The 13,985-nt window shown below is 66.8% G+C and overlaps 1 protein-coding gene across 7 annotated transcripts in view; it reads right to left on the reverse strand.

Moving 5' to 3' along the window:
- Positions 1 to 491: 491 nt before the first annotated feature.
- GPSM1 (G protein signaling modulator 1) overlaps positions 492 to 13,985 on the reverse strand; it is a 34,570-nt gene continuing 21,076 nt past the window's right edge. For 4 of the 7 annotated variants that reach the window (XM_070251825.1, XM_070251823.1, XM_023629340.2 and 1 more), the window contains 5 exons: positions 11,487 to 11,557; positions 10,487 to 10,666; positions 3,902 to 4,058; positions 3,230 to 3,438; positions 492 to 2,133 (listed from right to left, as the gene is read on the reverse strand). In XM_070251825.1, coding sequence (XP_070107926.1) covers positions 1,927 to 2,133; positions 3,230 to 3,438; positions 3,902 to 4,058; positions 10,487 to 10,666; positions 11,487 to 11,557 — 824 coding nt within the window. In that variant the 3' untranslated portion in view covers positions 492 to 1,926. Of the gene's footprint in view, positions 2,134 to 3,229; positions 3,487 to 3,901; positions 4,059 to 10,486; positions 10,667 to 11,486; positions 11,558 to 13,266; positions 13,651 to 13,985 lie in introns of those variants that run through there. The other 3 variants (XM_023629341.2, XM_070251826.1, XM_070251829.1) reach the window with 2 other exon arrangements.

The raw sequence follows: 13,985 nt of genomic DNA on the forward strand, positions 1-13,985 counted from the left end.
CCATGGACGGCTGTGGGGGCTGACCGAGGGGGAGGCCAAGGGCTTCACCTGTGTCCCGCTCGGGAGGGCCGGCCCCCACAGCACGCTCCACGCGTCCCGCAGCCGTGTCCCGGCGTCAGGACAGTCTCTGCTCTGGCTCCTGTCGCCTGTTCCCGGGGAGAGTGCGGGGCTCAGGATGAAGGCACGGGCTCTGGGAGACACATGGGCGCCAACACTGCTCCTTTGCTGGCTGCGTGTCCCTGGGAGTGCGCTTAACCCCTCTGAGCCTGAGCCCCCTCACTGATGAGCACAGCAGAGACCCCCAGCCCTGGGACGTTTCTAGGGACCCAGCCAATGTGTGGTGGCGGGCTTGGAGCAGGGGCCACCTGGGAGGGTGGGTGTGGCTCCTGAGCCCCAGGGCCTGCGTGGTGCAGGCTTGCTCACCCAGTGAGGTCAGTTGCCCGCGGCTCCCGGATTGACACCCCCCAGCACTAATTCTGACACGGACACTGTTCACTTGGCAGACTTTATTTTTTGGGAAAAAACAGAAAAACAATGTACCTCTTGGGTCTGAAAGGACCTACCGACAACATTGCAAACACGTGTGAGGAATAAATACGCAGTACATTCAAGTACAGGGCGGCCACACGGCCTGTGCTCCGTCTGTCCCATGCCCACCAGCCTGCCTGCCCCCGGGGCCCCACGCCCCTTCAGAGCGCTCATCACTGGAGGCCCCCAGGCTGTGCTGCAGGGCGCGGTCCTGCCGCCTCCCCACGCTCGGAGAGCAGGACCGTGGGGCCGGGCCGGGGGGCCCCCCGGGGAGGTGCTGCCTCACATTCTGGGGGTGGGGTTCTGGCTCCCCCCAGGAACGCTCCAGAAGGCTGGTGGTGGGCCCCACAGGGGGTGGGCCAAGGCCACGGTCCCCGAGGGGGCCTGACTCCTGCCCCACGCTGAGGGCCGACTCGACCCTCCCCACGGGACGAGGCAGGGATGGCATCTCCCCCGGCTGCTGGGAGTGAGGGCTGGGAGCTCATGGGGGGACAGGGCTGACTTGAGCTGACCCCAGACTCCCCCATGGCTGCAGAGCTGGAGGCCCCGCGCGCGCCCGCCCGCCCGTCCTGACACCCTGGGGGGACAGACCTCGCTGCCAATCGGAATCCCCGGGACCAGGTGGCCCGTTCCTGGCTGCGGGGCTTGGAGTGGAGAAAGGTGGGCTCCTCCCCATCCCTCCCCACTGCGTGAGACAGGGTGGCAGCGCACGGCAGGGCTGGACCTGAAGCGTCAGGGTCGGGGGCACCGGGCCTGCCTCGGGGCTCTCCGTGCCTGCCCTCCTCCTCCTCTTCCTCCTCCTCCTCCTCCTGCCGGGTAGGAGGGAGGGAAGAGGGGCTAGAGGGCGCCCCCCCGGAGGGGAGAGGCCTGGACTGTGGCAAGCATGTCTGTGTACGGGCATCCCTGGGACCAGCCTTGGGAGGACAGAAATGGCCCAGAGAAGAGGCCTCAGAGACAGCTTTGGGGGCTTGGGGGAGGGGCAGGGTTTCACATTTGGCCAGCAGGACGGAGCTGGGCAGGGTCAGGGAGAGGACACGGAGGGTCTAGACAGCACCGGGGTTTGGGGCCGACATGCTGAAGGCCCAGCCAGGGGCAGGGGCCAGGGTGAGGGCAAGGCTGGGCCGGGCCGGCCTGCAGGAAGCCGTGTACCATGTGGGGGCCGGCCCGGGCCAAAGCATGCCCTTCCCCACAGCTGCCCGAGCCTGCCGCCCTGGGGAGGGGACGCCATGTGGGCTGTGTGCCCAGTGTCCGGCTCAGTGGGCTCACAGCCTGCCCTTAGCCATGGCCCCGGGAGGATTTGGCTTCTCGGGGGGCCATGGGCATCCTGGACAGCTGTGAGCCCCCAACCCGGCGTCCAGGAGTGGGGGTGGGGCGGGCCTGGCTGGTGGGCGTGAGGCCTTAGCTGGCGCCCGGCTGGCACTGTTGTCGGGGCTCAGGCGGCCCGCCCACATCCTGTTCCGGGCTCCCAGCGAGGTCCACCCGCTGCTCGTCCATCCGCTTGGCCTGCACCCTCTGGATGAGGCTGAAGAAGTCCTCGTCGGGCATGGTGGGGCCGCGGGGCAGCACGTCGGGTGGTGGGCAGCGCTGGTCGTCAATCCTGGAGGACTGAGCAGACACGGACACGCGGGTCGGGGGCCTCGCCCTCCCCAAGCCTTGGAGGGCCGCCCCAGCTCCTGGGCCCAGTGGTCAATGGCCCACAGACAACTCGGAGGCAGAGGCTGCTGTCCAGCGGCAGTGCCCGCTCAGGAGGGCAGGTCAGGCCGCCTCGGGCCTCCCAGGATCCGCCTGGGAAGTCAGCTCTGGGGCGCTCTGGCTGGGAGCCCTGACCCCAAGAACAGCCGCCCAGCGAGGGCAGGTTGAAGGGGAGTGTGGGGCGAACTGGGCAGGAGATGAGCCTGCTGGGCGGCCTGCAGGGCCTCCCCCAAGACCCCCTGAGAGTGGTGTGTTCACGAGTCCTGGGGACAGGGCCAGGGACTGCAGCTCCCGGAGCGTGCCGTGCGGAGCTGCCCAAGGCTCCCCGTGGGACCAGGGGGCTGAGGCCGGCGCGGGGCTGAGGGGGCCAAGGGGGTGTTTGGGCGTCTCTGCAGGGCCTGGAGGAGAAGGGCGGGGAGCCAGCGCAGCTGCCAGGGCGTGCGTGCGTGTGGACGGGGGGCTCGGGCCTTCTCGGTAGGGGCTGGTTTTGAGGCTCCTCTGACTGGCTCAGGGCTGCACTTTCCTCTCCTCTGTGGGAACGAACGTCGGATCTGGGGACTCACAGCGGCCGAGCAGCTGCCCCCTCCCCAGACGTTTCTCTGAAGGTTTCCTGACCCTGAGACCCGCCTGCTGTTCAGCCTTGCCCAGACGGGTGGGTGGCTGGACCCCACGGTGATGGCCAGACCCCTGCTGCCCTCCCCGCTCTGGGGTGCTGTCTGGCCCTTGGTTTTCTCCGTCTGGATGTGGAAGGCAGGGGGATCCCCGAGGCCACAACCTTGAGGACCTGGCGACCCCTGGCTCCGAGCTCCTGCGCTGTAAGGGGTGGCCAGCCTGAGGACATCCTGGGGTGACATTCTCGGGGAGGTCCCAGGAGGAGGGCCCCGGATCTGTGCACCCGTGGGCACTCAGTGACACTGGCTGAGCCAGCCTGTTGTTCTCCTGCCCCTGGGGTGTCCCCAGACCCAGCCTGGGAAGGAAGGATGGGAGCCGCTGTGGTCTGCAGGCCTACCTGGCACTTGATGAGCATGTTGAAGAAGTCATCCCCTGGCTCCTGGGGGTCCCCGTCACTGCGCAGGTGCCCCAGGTTGTTGTGCGTGATACGCAGTCCGGGCAGGCTGCCCACGCTGGCCCGCTGGTCATCCAGCCGGCGGCTCTGCGAGCTGGCGATGAGGTCGAAGAACTCTTCGGTCTGGGGGGAGGCTGTCAGCGAGGGCTGGGCTGCGGCAGGGCCACTGCGGGTCAGGCCTGAGGCTGGGCGGGGCCGGGCTGGGCCGGCAAGGGCTCTGACTGCTGTGAGCGCAGCCCAGCCCACCACACTCCCGGGGGCATAGGGCTCCCAGCGGCATCTCCAGTGACCCCAGATCCCAGCCGCTCTTAGCTGCCCCACGCCCGCCTCCAGGGGCTCCCAGGAGGTGACAGGAGGAAGCCTTGCTGCCCACGCCCACTCCAAGACCGCCAGTACGCCTGACACGGTACATTCTGGAGGCGGGATGATTACATGCTTCCCAGGATGCTGCTCTGGGCGAGGCGGCGGGGGACGGGAGCTCACAGTGACAAGGGGCACTTTGCAGCTGGTCTGCCCCGCCCCTCAGGAGCAAGGGCTTGCGGGGACAGTGCAATGGAGGGGGGGACCGGCCCTGGCCCCTGCACCCCTCGAGGCACTCCCGGGGGAGGCACTCACCGATCCTCTCCTCCAAGTTGGGGGCGGCCGTGGCCTCGGCGGCCCCGGGCTGGCCCTCCTCCAGGGGGCAGCGCTGGTCGTCCATGCGGCTGCTCTGGAACTTGCTCAGCAGATCAAAGAAGCACTCCTCGTCAGCGGACGGGGCCCGAGGGATGCTCTGGTGGGGGGTGGGGGCCGTCAGCACCAGCTCGGCCCAGCCAAACTGGCCGTGCTGTGGTCAGCAGCCCCTCACAGACCCCTGCACACGAGTCGGGGGGCTGCTCGGCCTGGGCAAAGGTCAGGACCCTCATCTGCCACCTGCCGGCCACCCTACCCCAAACCTGCTCCCCCTCTGGCCAGTAGCCACCTGTGCCCGCTGCCCCTTCCTCCTCTCCCCGGCACCACCACCATCTCTCTCCTCCCTCGGCTGCCACCCCCATGCAGGCCTCCATCATCCTCCCTGGACAGGTCACTGCCCCTCCCCCGGCCACCCACACCCTGCCACCGTGACCCCCACTTGCCTAGCCGGGAACACCTCCCCCCAGCACCCCCTCCCCCCAGTTCAGTGTCACCACCACCTCCCAGCAGGCCTCTGTCAGGCACTTGTGTCAGCCCCCTGCAATGAGCGCCACCTGTCCCTGGGCACCTCTGGAGCCCTGGCCCCCAGCACAGCACTCACTAGTGCCTGCCGAATGAACAAACACGCGTGAGTGAGAGAGGGGACTGGGGCTCTCAGCAGGCAGGGAGCCTTGCTGGCTGGTAGACACACTCGCAGTGGTCAGTGTCGGGGCCCCAGCAGTGATGATGGTGGACCCAGAGGTGCCAGGAATGTCAGGTCATATCACCAAAGGCAAAGAGCCCGAGTTGGGGGAGGTGAGGGCTCCGGCTCCTGTGTTCCACCTCAGTGCCACCCCTCGTAGGGTTTGGACATGTTTACAAGGTCCTAGACCAATGGGCAGGCCCGAGGATAACAGATGTGTGAGGGCCAGGCCCTTGGGTGTGGGGTGTTCAGACTAGAGAGAAGATGCTAACATCTGCTCTGGGTGGCTGGGGGCGCAGAGCCTGGGCGCCAGGCTGGGAGTACTGGGTTGCCAGTTGAACCATGGGGACTCTGGGAGACACTCAGTGTGTAGCCTAGATGGCGGGAGGCTGACCCCGGGGTGACCCAGTGCACCTGGGCAAATCCCACAGGTGATGTTAAGACGGTGGGGTGGGTGGCCCTCGGAGAAGCGGCAGTTCCAGAGGGAGTGGGGGTGGGGAGAGAAGCGTGAGACCAGGTCACTGGGCCTGGCTGAGTCCTACTGGCAGGGTGACCTTGGGCAAGCCTGCTCCCACTCTGGGCCTCAGTTTACACATCCATGCAAGGGGAGGCTGGAGGGCCTGGTGGTCTCTTGGGGCCCCCACTCCCCGCCTAGCCTCACCAGGCCCGGTCCAGGGCCCTGAGGGCTGATGGTGCATGGGCCGGCTTCCAGAGGACCCTCTGGCTGCAAATCAGCACCACACCTACCCCCCTCAGAAGCCAGTGTCCCCTGCCCAGCCCTGGCCCGTCCATCTCTCAGCTGGCTGGGGGCTTCTTCAGGGCCCGGTCAGAGCTGGGCTCATGGAGAGACCATGGCAGCAAAGATGTCACCTACTGGGTGTCAGTGCTGCCCAAAATGTGTGACTCCTTAAACTCCTGACAACCCACCAGCAGCGCGTTGCACAGAGGCGGCAGCCAAGCCCCAGAGAGCTTGCACAGCCTCCCAAGGTCACACAGTCGCAAGGAGCAGGGTTGGATTCCACCACAAGCAGGCCCGGCCTGGGCTCCCGGAGTGCAGCTGAGGGCCCTTCAGAGCCGGGCTCAGGCTGTGGGGCAGTGCGGTCTCTGAAGGCCAGGAGGGCCTGGGGGCGCATCATGGGCAGGGAGGGGCAGCTGAACAGGCGGTCCTGCCAGTGTGTGCTGAGGGCCGTGCCGGCAGGTGGCAGCTGGGAGGAGAGAGACTCCACCCAGGCTCTGGGCTCTCAGGTCCCCCCTCACCCCTCTGCCCCACCGGCAGACCGCCCCCTCCAGGGCTCTGCTCTCCTGCAGCCCGGCCCCCCTGAGCCCCCCTGGGCCTGGAGGAAGGGAGAGCCGGTGCAGAGAAGCTGCAGCCCGGGGCTGCACCTGGGTGGGGCCTCCTCCAGGACCTGAAGGCCTGGCAGCCGGGGGCCAGCATCATTCTGGTGGGGACGCACAAACGCCTCCCCCAGGAGGTCGTGGGCTCTGCTCCCAGGCTGTTTGGGGCCAAGTGGTTGTGGGGGACCCGGGCTCAGCCAGATGTGGAGTGAGCACAGCACAGCCCTGCTACAGAGGACAGTTGCTGCTCTCGGGCCCCAGCCCCGGCGTCTGGCCCCAGCTGGGGTGCTGCAGACAGACTGTGGGCCAGGTAAATGGAGCCAGGCCCTTCCCAAGACAGGCGTGACCCCGGGACCCCAACACTCCTCCAGCCTCCCTGAGCTGGAATTCAGGGCTCAAGGGGTACACCTGAAGGAGAGGGGGCTTGCCCCGAGGCCTCTTGTGGCCCCATCAGCACTGTGGCCGGGACTGGAAGAGAGGCCTGAGCCCTGGCACTGGCCTGGGGCTGGCAGCCCCCACCCTCCCCGAGCCGGGGCCGCCTGTAAGGGATGACACTTCCCCTGTGCGGGCACCTTGGGCCTGAGATCACAGGTGCAGAGTGAGCTCCGGACAGCACAAAGGGCCTGCACCCCTGGCTCAGGACCCCACCCTGGGCCCCAGCAGGACACATGCAGGGGACCTGGGGCCTATCCCCAGACTGCAGCCTCCTCTTTGCCCCAGACGCGGGCTGCTTCCATCCCGGAGGTCTCAGAGCTCCTCCTGGAGCCTCACTCCCGCTCCTCCTGCTGGAGTCTCAGCCCAGTTTCTCCCAGGGAGGAAGGAGCCAACCCCCAGCGCAGCTGCCCCCCGCAGCCTGCCTGGTCAGCCCCCAGAGCTGCAGCTGCCACGGTTCCTGAGCCGCCCAGGACCAAGGGTAGGGGCTGAAGACAGGCAGGGGAACAGCTGGGCAGGGCAGAACAAGCTGGAACTCTCCCCCCATGGAACTGGCCTAGGCGAGGACGCCAGGGAGCCGACCGCTCATCCCCAGGCCGACCACACAGCCCCCCAGGTAACACCCACTCCCTGACCGTTCACTCCCCCCGCCCCCAGGAGAAGAGCTGTGCCCCGCCCGAGCCCAGCGTCCCACCGTGAGGCTGGCCCATGTGCACCGGAGCCCCCACCTGCGTCGGGGACCCACACTCACGCGGGATCCGCAGCTCTCTCCAGCAGCAGCCAGGCGCTACTCGGGGCGCTCGGCCACGTGGAGCTGAGCAGGATGCCAAGGCACCCGTGCACCACCCTGCCTGTGGCGCCCGGTGCCGCCTCGCTGCCGAGACCCACGGGGCCTGTCAACTTGATGCTTAAATAGGGCCCAGGGTGACGGCCCCTCCCTGTCCCCGCCCACCCACGCTGTGCTCGCTCACACACACACACACACACACACACAGAGACATGCTCACGCACACACACACAGGCTCACACACACACAGACTCAGACATGCTCACGTACACAGAGACATGCTCACACACACACAGGCACACACACATAGATGCTCACACACACACACAGAGGCTCACATACACACAAACTTAGACATGCTCACACACACACAGGTTCACACACACAGACACACACACGCTCACACACACACACACACAGACATGGTCACACACACAGAGGCTCACACACACACAGGCGCTCTTACACACACAGGCTCACACAGACACAGGCTCACACACACACACACACAGAGGCTCATACACACACTTGTGCGCGTGCTCCGTAAACACCTGAGATGGCCTTCCCCCAGCGCGCTCGAGCCCTCTTGCTTGGGGCCTGCGGGCAGTCACGGGGCGGCGGGGGGTGGGAGCCCGTCTGGAAAGCGTTTTCCCTCTGACAGCAGGCCCCCGCTTCCTCCCAAGCCGGACAGCGGGAGAAGCTGCCTCTTTTGGGCCCGATTCCCGAGGCCAGGGCTGCCGCGGCCCACAGCTGGTGAGTGGCCACACGGACTGGGTCCTTTCCATCCTAGACCTGGGTGGCCGTTGGCAAGGGCCGTGTGGCCTGACACTGACGCCACATGGCCGCCACCCCCCACCACGGCCCCCTGGCCTCTGCCCAGCCTCCCGCTGCCCCATCGCCGTCCTCTCCTGCTTCAGGAGGCCTGTGGAGTCTGAGCCTCTGGCTGGCTCCCAGGACAGCCCGTCCCCGCTCGCAGCACAACCTTCGTCAGCCCAGTGCTGGGGCCCTGCGCGGCCTGAGCACACGGGGGGTTGGGGCAGCTGGTGTGCGCCCCCATGGGGTAGGTGGGGAGGACGGGCGACCGCGGAACCCCCTCCAAGGGGCCTCTCTGGCCTGCTCCTTCCACAGCGACCTCAGCACTGCCGGGTGGCCTCCTCCAACACAACCCAGGGAAGAAGGGGCCCCTAGAGCCCAGGCCCGGCCCCCAGCGCTGCCTCCTTTCGGGGGAGCTGGGTCCAGCGCCTGGCGAGCAGGGGGCTCAGGCCGCCATCAGGGTCCGGGCCACCAGCTGTAGGACCATGGCCTGGAGCCCCCCAAGTTCTCTGGGGGCCACGCCAGGGCTGCCAGGAGCTGACCCTGCCTCGGAACCACAGCTCCACTGTTCCTGGCTGGACGCGCTCAGGCCAGCTTCTTTGCCACTCTGTGCCTGAGTTTCCCCTCTTAGAGCTGCTGTTAACGTGCTACACGTGACAAGCCCGAGCGCCGGCTGTCGTCTCTTTGGTAGAAGGGGCCTGGAGACAGCACCAGGGACACGGCTGGGCCAGAACTACACGTGGACAGACGAGTGGGTCTCACTGTGCTGGTCTGCCGCTCAGCCCCGCCAGGACCAGGGGGCTGGGGCCACCAGGAGCCACATCCTGGCTTGGTTAGCCTGGCTTCCCCTTTCCAGGGCCCGCCTCTGGGGCCGAGGCTCTGAGACGGCCAGGACGGGAAGATCATGGGCACATGGCTTCGCTAGGTGGTCTTTTTGGGGAGACTTTAAAAATAGTCCTCCTGCCGGGAGGCTGATGTGATTTCGGGGTGTGGGGGAATCAAAGACAAGTCTCTCTTCGCTCTCCCTGCTGCGGGGGGCCTGGGCCACTGGGGACCAGGCTCTGGCACCTGCCTTGCTCAGCCCACGCTTCGCAACACGAACAACGGCAGGTGTGGATGGTGCCGTCATCCAGTAAGGACGGTCCGTGATGGAGACGCTCAGGCAGTGGGGGCCATGAAGCACAAGCCAGGCCTTGCCCAGCCCCTGCTCGGCCCTGGGCAGGCCCATCCTGCTCCAGAGCCGGCCATGGCTCCCCAGTAGCCGGCGCTGACAATCCTCTGCTGCCCAGGCCCTTGCTGGCTGGGCCCACTCCATGACTCTTCTCGCCCTGAGCTTTGGGGCTGGCCCAGCCCTGCTCCCCATGCCCCACCCTGGAAAAGTTTTCAGGGCCCCTCAGGCTGCCTCCTCAGACCCTGAAGATTCCACTGTGCTGGTGGTGAGGCCCCTGAACTCAGCTTGGGGTGGGGAGGGGCAGTGTCAGTAACAGCCCCATCCGCCTGGGCAGACTGCAGCCCCCGCCCTGTGCAGGGAGCCCCTCGCCTTCCCCAGGTGTGCTCCTCCCCTCCTTGTCTCTCACTCTACGGACACTGAACCTGGCCGGCAGGTGGCCCATCGGACGGTGAACACTGGGGTCAAACGGGGTCAAGCAGGGTCAAATGGGGTCAGCGGAGGCGTCTGCAGGCTCGTGGCAAAGACGGGTGCGATGCAGCTATCTGGCTGAGAACATCAACCCGGCACCCACCCCCTTGCAGCCAGAAAGGTGCTGACTAAGCCCCTGGAGGGAACTGGTTTTAGACTAATTCCCAGAGTTTTGGACCCAGGTGTTCTGCATGGAGGGCTCGAGGCTGACCTCTGAATCCGGGCTCTGGCAGGCACGCAGGTTTGCTCCTCTGCGCCCCTCAAACCCTGACCAGTTCCTGAGTCTGGAGAGGCCGGCCCTGGCTCCTGGGCACAGTGGGGCACCGCCAGGCAGCAAGAGGCCCAGCCCCCCACCCTCCATCCCCCACCTGTCCATCTGCCTGACCATGGCCACCCACCCCTCCTGCAGCTGTCCCCCATCTCTCTATCCCCCAGCCACCTGTCTACCTAGCCTCCACCTGTCCATCTGCCTCCGTATGCTCACTGTGTCCCTAGGACAGGCTGCTGGCTGGGCCCAAGGACCTGAGCTGCCCGCCCCCAGCTGTCCTGTAGTCCCTGGCTGGGCTGTCGCCTCCAAACCCCACAAGGCCTCCAGTCCAGTCCAGTCCAGCTCCTTGTGTGGCCTGGGGTCACAGAGGCCAGTGCAGCTGACAATCAAACACTGTCCCTGCCCTGAGTACCCTGGACTGTCAGCAGGCCCTGTGCCCACCAGGTCCCAGGGGACAGCACAGGGCCACAACCTCTGCCCCCTGGTGTGGCCCGGCCCAGCCACCCAGGTCTGCTGTGTGGTGGAGGCCCCACCCTGGACTCCCTGTCAGCAACCAGGAAGAAGTCGCCTACCGTGCGAGGCACCTGCACCCGGACGTCCGCGCTGTCCAGTGGGGAGTGGCCGCCCTCCCGCGGCCTCCTCTCAGCGGTGTCTGGCCCTTCCTGGTACTTCCTGCTCCTCACAGGGAGGGGGAGCAGGTCCCTGCCCGGCCCCCGCCAGTCCCCTGAATGGTGGCTGTCTCCATTCTGCTCCTGGGGAGGGGGAGGAAGGCCAGGTGTGGGTGGGGGCCACCAGCAATTCTGAACCAATGCTCCTCACCCCAGGACCCTAAGGGGGGGGCTGGGCAAGGCGACACAGGGCACTGGAGGACGTCAGGGCCCAAATGTTGGTCTTCCCACACTAAGCAACAAGTGACCGTGGGCCGCCCTGAGCCTTGTCCCCCAAGAGCCCCCCATGGACGTCCACAACTGAACCCAGTCTAACTGGAGGAACCAGAGGCTCAGAGAGGTTACGCCACTCCCCAGGGTCACAAAACACCCACCCCTGGCACGTCCAGAGCAGGCCCAGGCCCAACCCCGCCAGCCCCGGAATCTGTCTGGGGGCTCCGAGTCCTAGCTGCTCCACCTGTGACAGCTTTGCTCCCCCATAGGGCAGCGTCCAATGGGCACAGAGCAGCCGGGAGTGAGGGCCAGCCAGGACACCGAGGACAGTGGCCGGGGGGGAGGGTGGGCAGCGGTCTACAATGTGTAAGGACTGTGGCTTCTCCCCGGGGCACATGGCTGGCAGGACCCTGCAGTAAGGTGGGAGGGAGTGGGCTCTGGTACCACAGAGCCTTGTGGGGGTCTCTCTAGGGACAGATGGCTTGTCCATGGTCTCAGGCCACAGAGGGCATGTCTGTCTCCCATCATAGGGGACATGACACGGACAGGAGCCAAGGCAGGGCTGGCAGCTCAGCAAACACTGCCCCGGCCACATGGACCTGCTGCCCGCGATCTACTTCCAATTGCAGCTGCTGCCACTCCGCTGAGGTCGTCCCGACGTGCCCCCCGCCGCCTGCCAGAGCCCACTCACCCTCTCCAGGGGGAGCCTCAGCAGGTCCCAGGTCTCCGCACTCAGCCTCTGCGTCCTCTTGGGCCTGGCCCCTGAAAGACAGTGGGCCCGGTCAGCCCCGCACAGAACCCTGGCCTCGAGGTTGGCGGCCGGGGCCGGGCCCTCCAGGAGCTGAGGATCATCAGCTGCACCCCGAAGGCTGGGGACAAGCTTCCCACCTCACTGCCCCATGGAGACGCAAACGCAGAGTCCGCAGGCCCACTGTGCCTCCCGAGTGGACAAGCGGGCAGGCGTTGAGATGGAGCGGACCCTGTAGGGGCCTGGGTGGGGTCTGGCTTTGGTGCTCCCCTGGAGGCCCCAGCTCTCTTCCCGCCCACACCCGGGGCCTCCCTGCCAGCCTTAGCTCGCACTGTTCCCTGCCCTGAAACGCTCTTCCCGCGTCTGTGCCACCACGGGCCTCAGACTCGGCTCAGCTGCCCTGCGCCTGCCTTCAAAGAGCACCGTTCACCTGTCACCCGGCCGCACTGTGGGCAGGCCAGGTCCTCCTGGAGCCGAGTGACCCTCCACCTGCAGACATATGCTGGGCACGGACAGGGCGCCCAGGAGCTCATGCCCAAGGGCCAGATTGTGTGAGGCCAGGAAGCACAACGGGTACAGCAAGTGAGGCCTCAGGCTTCAGTGCACACTCTGAGGGTCCCAGCTTAGTACTACCTGACCTGGGACCCATTCCCCGCTCTCTGGAGTTCAGTGGCCCCCTCCGTTGGGGCACTCCCTGACAGGGCCAGCAGGCACGTGCCAGCCGTGCAGGGGGCATGCATTTCCAGCGCCTGGCGTGTCTTGGGCGCCCAGCAACCTGCAGCCATGGATACGACGGTTTGCCCCCTGTGGTCACCCCTAGCGCCACACACGGGCTCCACCCACGAAGCTGGGCTGGACGCCTGTGGTGGATGGTCTAGGAGCTGGATCCAGGGAGCCTCCCGTCCAGCCCCCGGCTGCGTGAGGTGGCAAAACAGCGCAGCCCAGCGCATGGCCGCAGCTGGCAGTGGTAGGAGGCAGGCGGAGCCCTCAGCAGGGCATCCCGACCCAAGCCTGGGCCCACACCCACTGCCCGGGACACAGTCCCCAGAGGGAGGGGAGCCGGCTCAAGCAGCCCGTCACTCACACCAGCCCAAACTGAACGGCCAGGCCTTCCTAAGAACTAACTGAGCAGGCGGTCGACAGCTGGCCGGGGGAGGTGGTGTGGGCACCTCTGCCCTTCCCCAGGTCCTGGCCTCTGGGGTCCCAGGGAGCCATACTCTGTCCCCTGCTCCCCAGAGGCCGAGAAGTGAGATGGCCTGGGGAGGAGATGCAGCGATTCTCTTCCCGGACAGCATCTGCAGCTGCCGTCCGGGGCAACCAGGGGGCAGCCGGCAGCTCCCGGAAGCACCAAGGTGGCCCAGGACTTAGGGCCATTTGCTGCCCTCCCGCCCCCACACCAGTGCCCCCAGGCAAGGCTCCCTGCCCCCTGAAAAGCACCCGTGGCTGGCAGACTCAGCCAGGCGCCGAGCAGAGGAGCAGCCTCAGGGCACATAGCCTGCCCCGGGTCGCAAGGTTGAAGATGGGGCAGTGACTGGGGTCGGGGGGGTCCCCTGCTGCCCACCCCCAGCCTGGATGGGGAAGGCAGCGCTGAGGAAGGCAGACGGTGCCTGGGGACACTGCCCACCCGCCGTGTGCAGCGACGGGAACAGTAGACAGGCCATCTCCGTCCCAAAGGCTGAGCGGCCCCCACGATGGGCAGGACTGCGCAGGGCCCTTCACTCACCACAGCCGGCGAGAACCCTGCTCCATCTCCCGCCATGGGCTGGCTGAGGGCGTCTCTCTTGGCTGCCTCCTGACACCCTGGGGGCCTGACTCGGTTTCCCCACGCTGTCCGCTGAGCTCTGCGCCCTGCACGGCTGCTGCTGCCCCACCTGGCCCTCCACCAATTCCTGGCACAGTCGGTCCCTGGCCCGTGGCAGAGACTGAAACGCCTCTCTGACACGCAGCTTGCCTCCGGCTCCGGGGCGGGTCCCCACACGGCCAGGGCGGACGGCCCCGCTAAATGCACCCTCTGTCTGGAGAGTGGGCCGAGGCGTCCCGGACCCGGCGGCTCCAACGGCCCGCGCCCTTGGCTCAGCAGCCCTGACCACTGGCTCCTTTCCCGTCCCTCCCACCAGAGGGTAAGGCCTGGAAACCTCCCTGAGCTGTGCCCCACCCCTTCCCGAGTCTGACCGGCACCCTCCCCATCACTTTTGTCCCCAGCAGGCACCAGGACACGCCCCGTCCTGACCTTGGCTCAGTCAGGCAACTCAGATTTCTAGCTGCTCGAGCTGTGCCCCCAGCTCCTTCCTCACCTCCTCTCTGCTTCTGAAATCCTGGCAGCTCCACCTTCAAGAGCCCCAGAATCTGACCTCCACTCACCTCACCTGGCTGGGACCTGAGTCACATGTCTCTCACCTGCCTCCCTGCCCCAGCCTTGCCCTGCAGTCCCTTCTCCATCCA

Source organism: Equus caballus, chromosome 25 (genome assembly GCF_041296265.1).
Source record: "Equus caballus isolate H_3958 breed thoroughbred chromosome 25, TB-T2T, whole genome shotgun sequence".
In the NCBI taxonomy this organism is placed as follows: domain Eukaryota; kingdom Metazoa; phylum Chordata; class Mammalia; order Perissodactyla; family Equidae; genus Equus; species Equus caballus.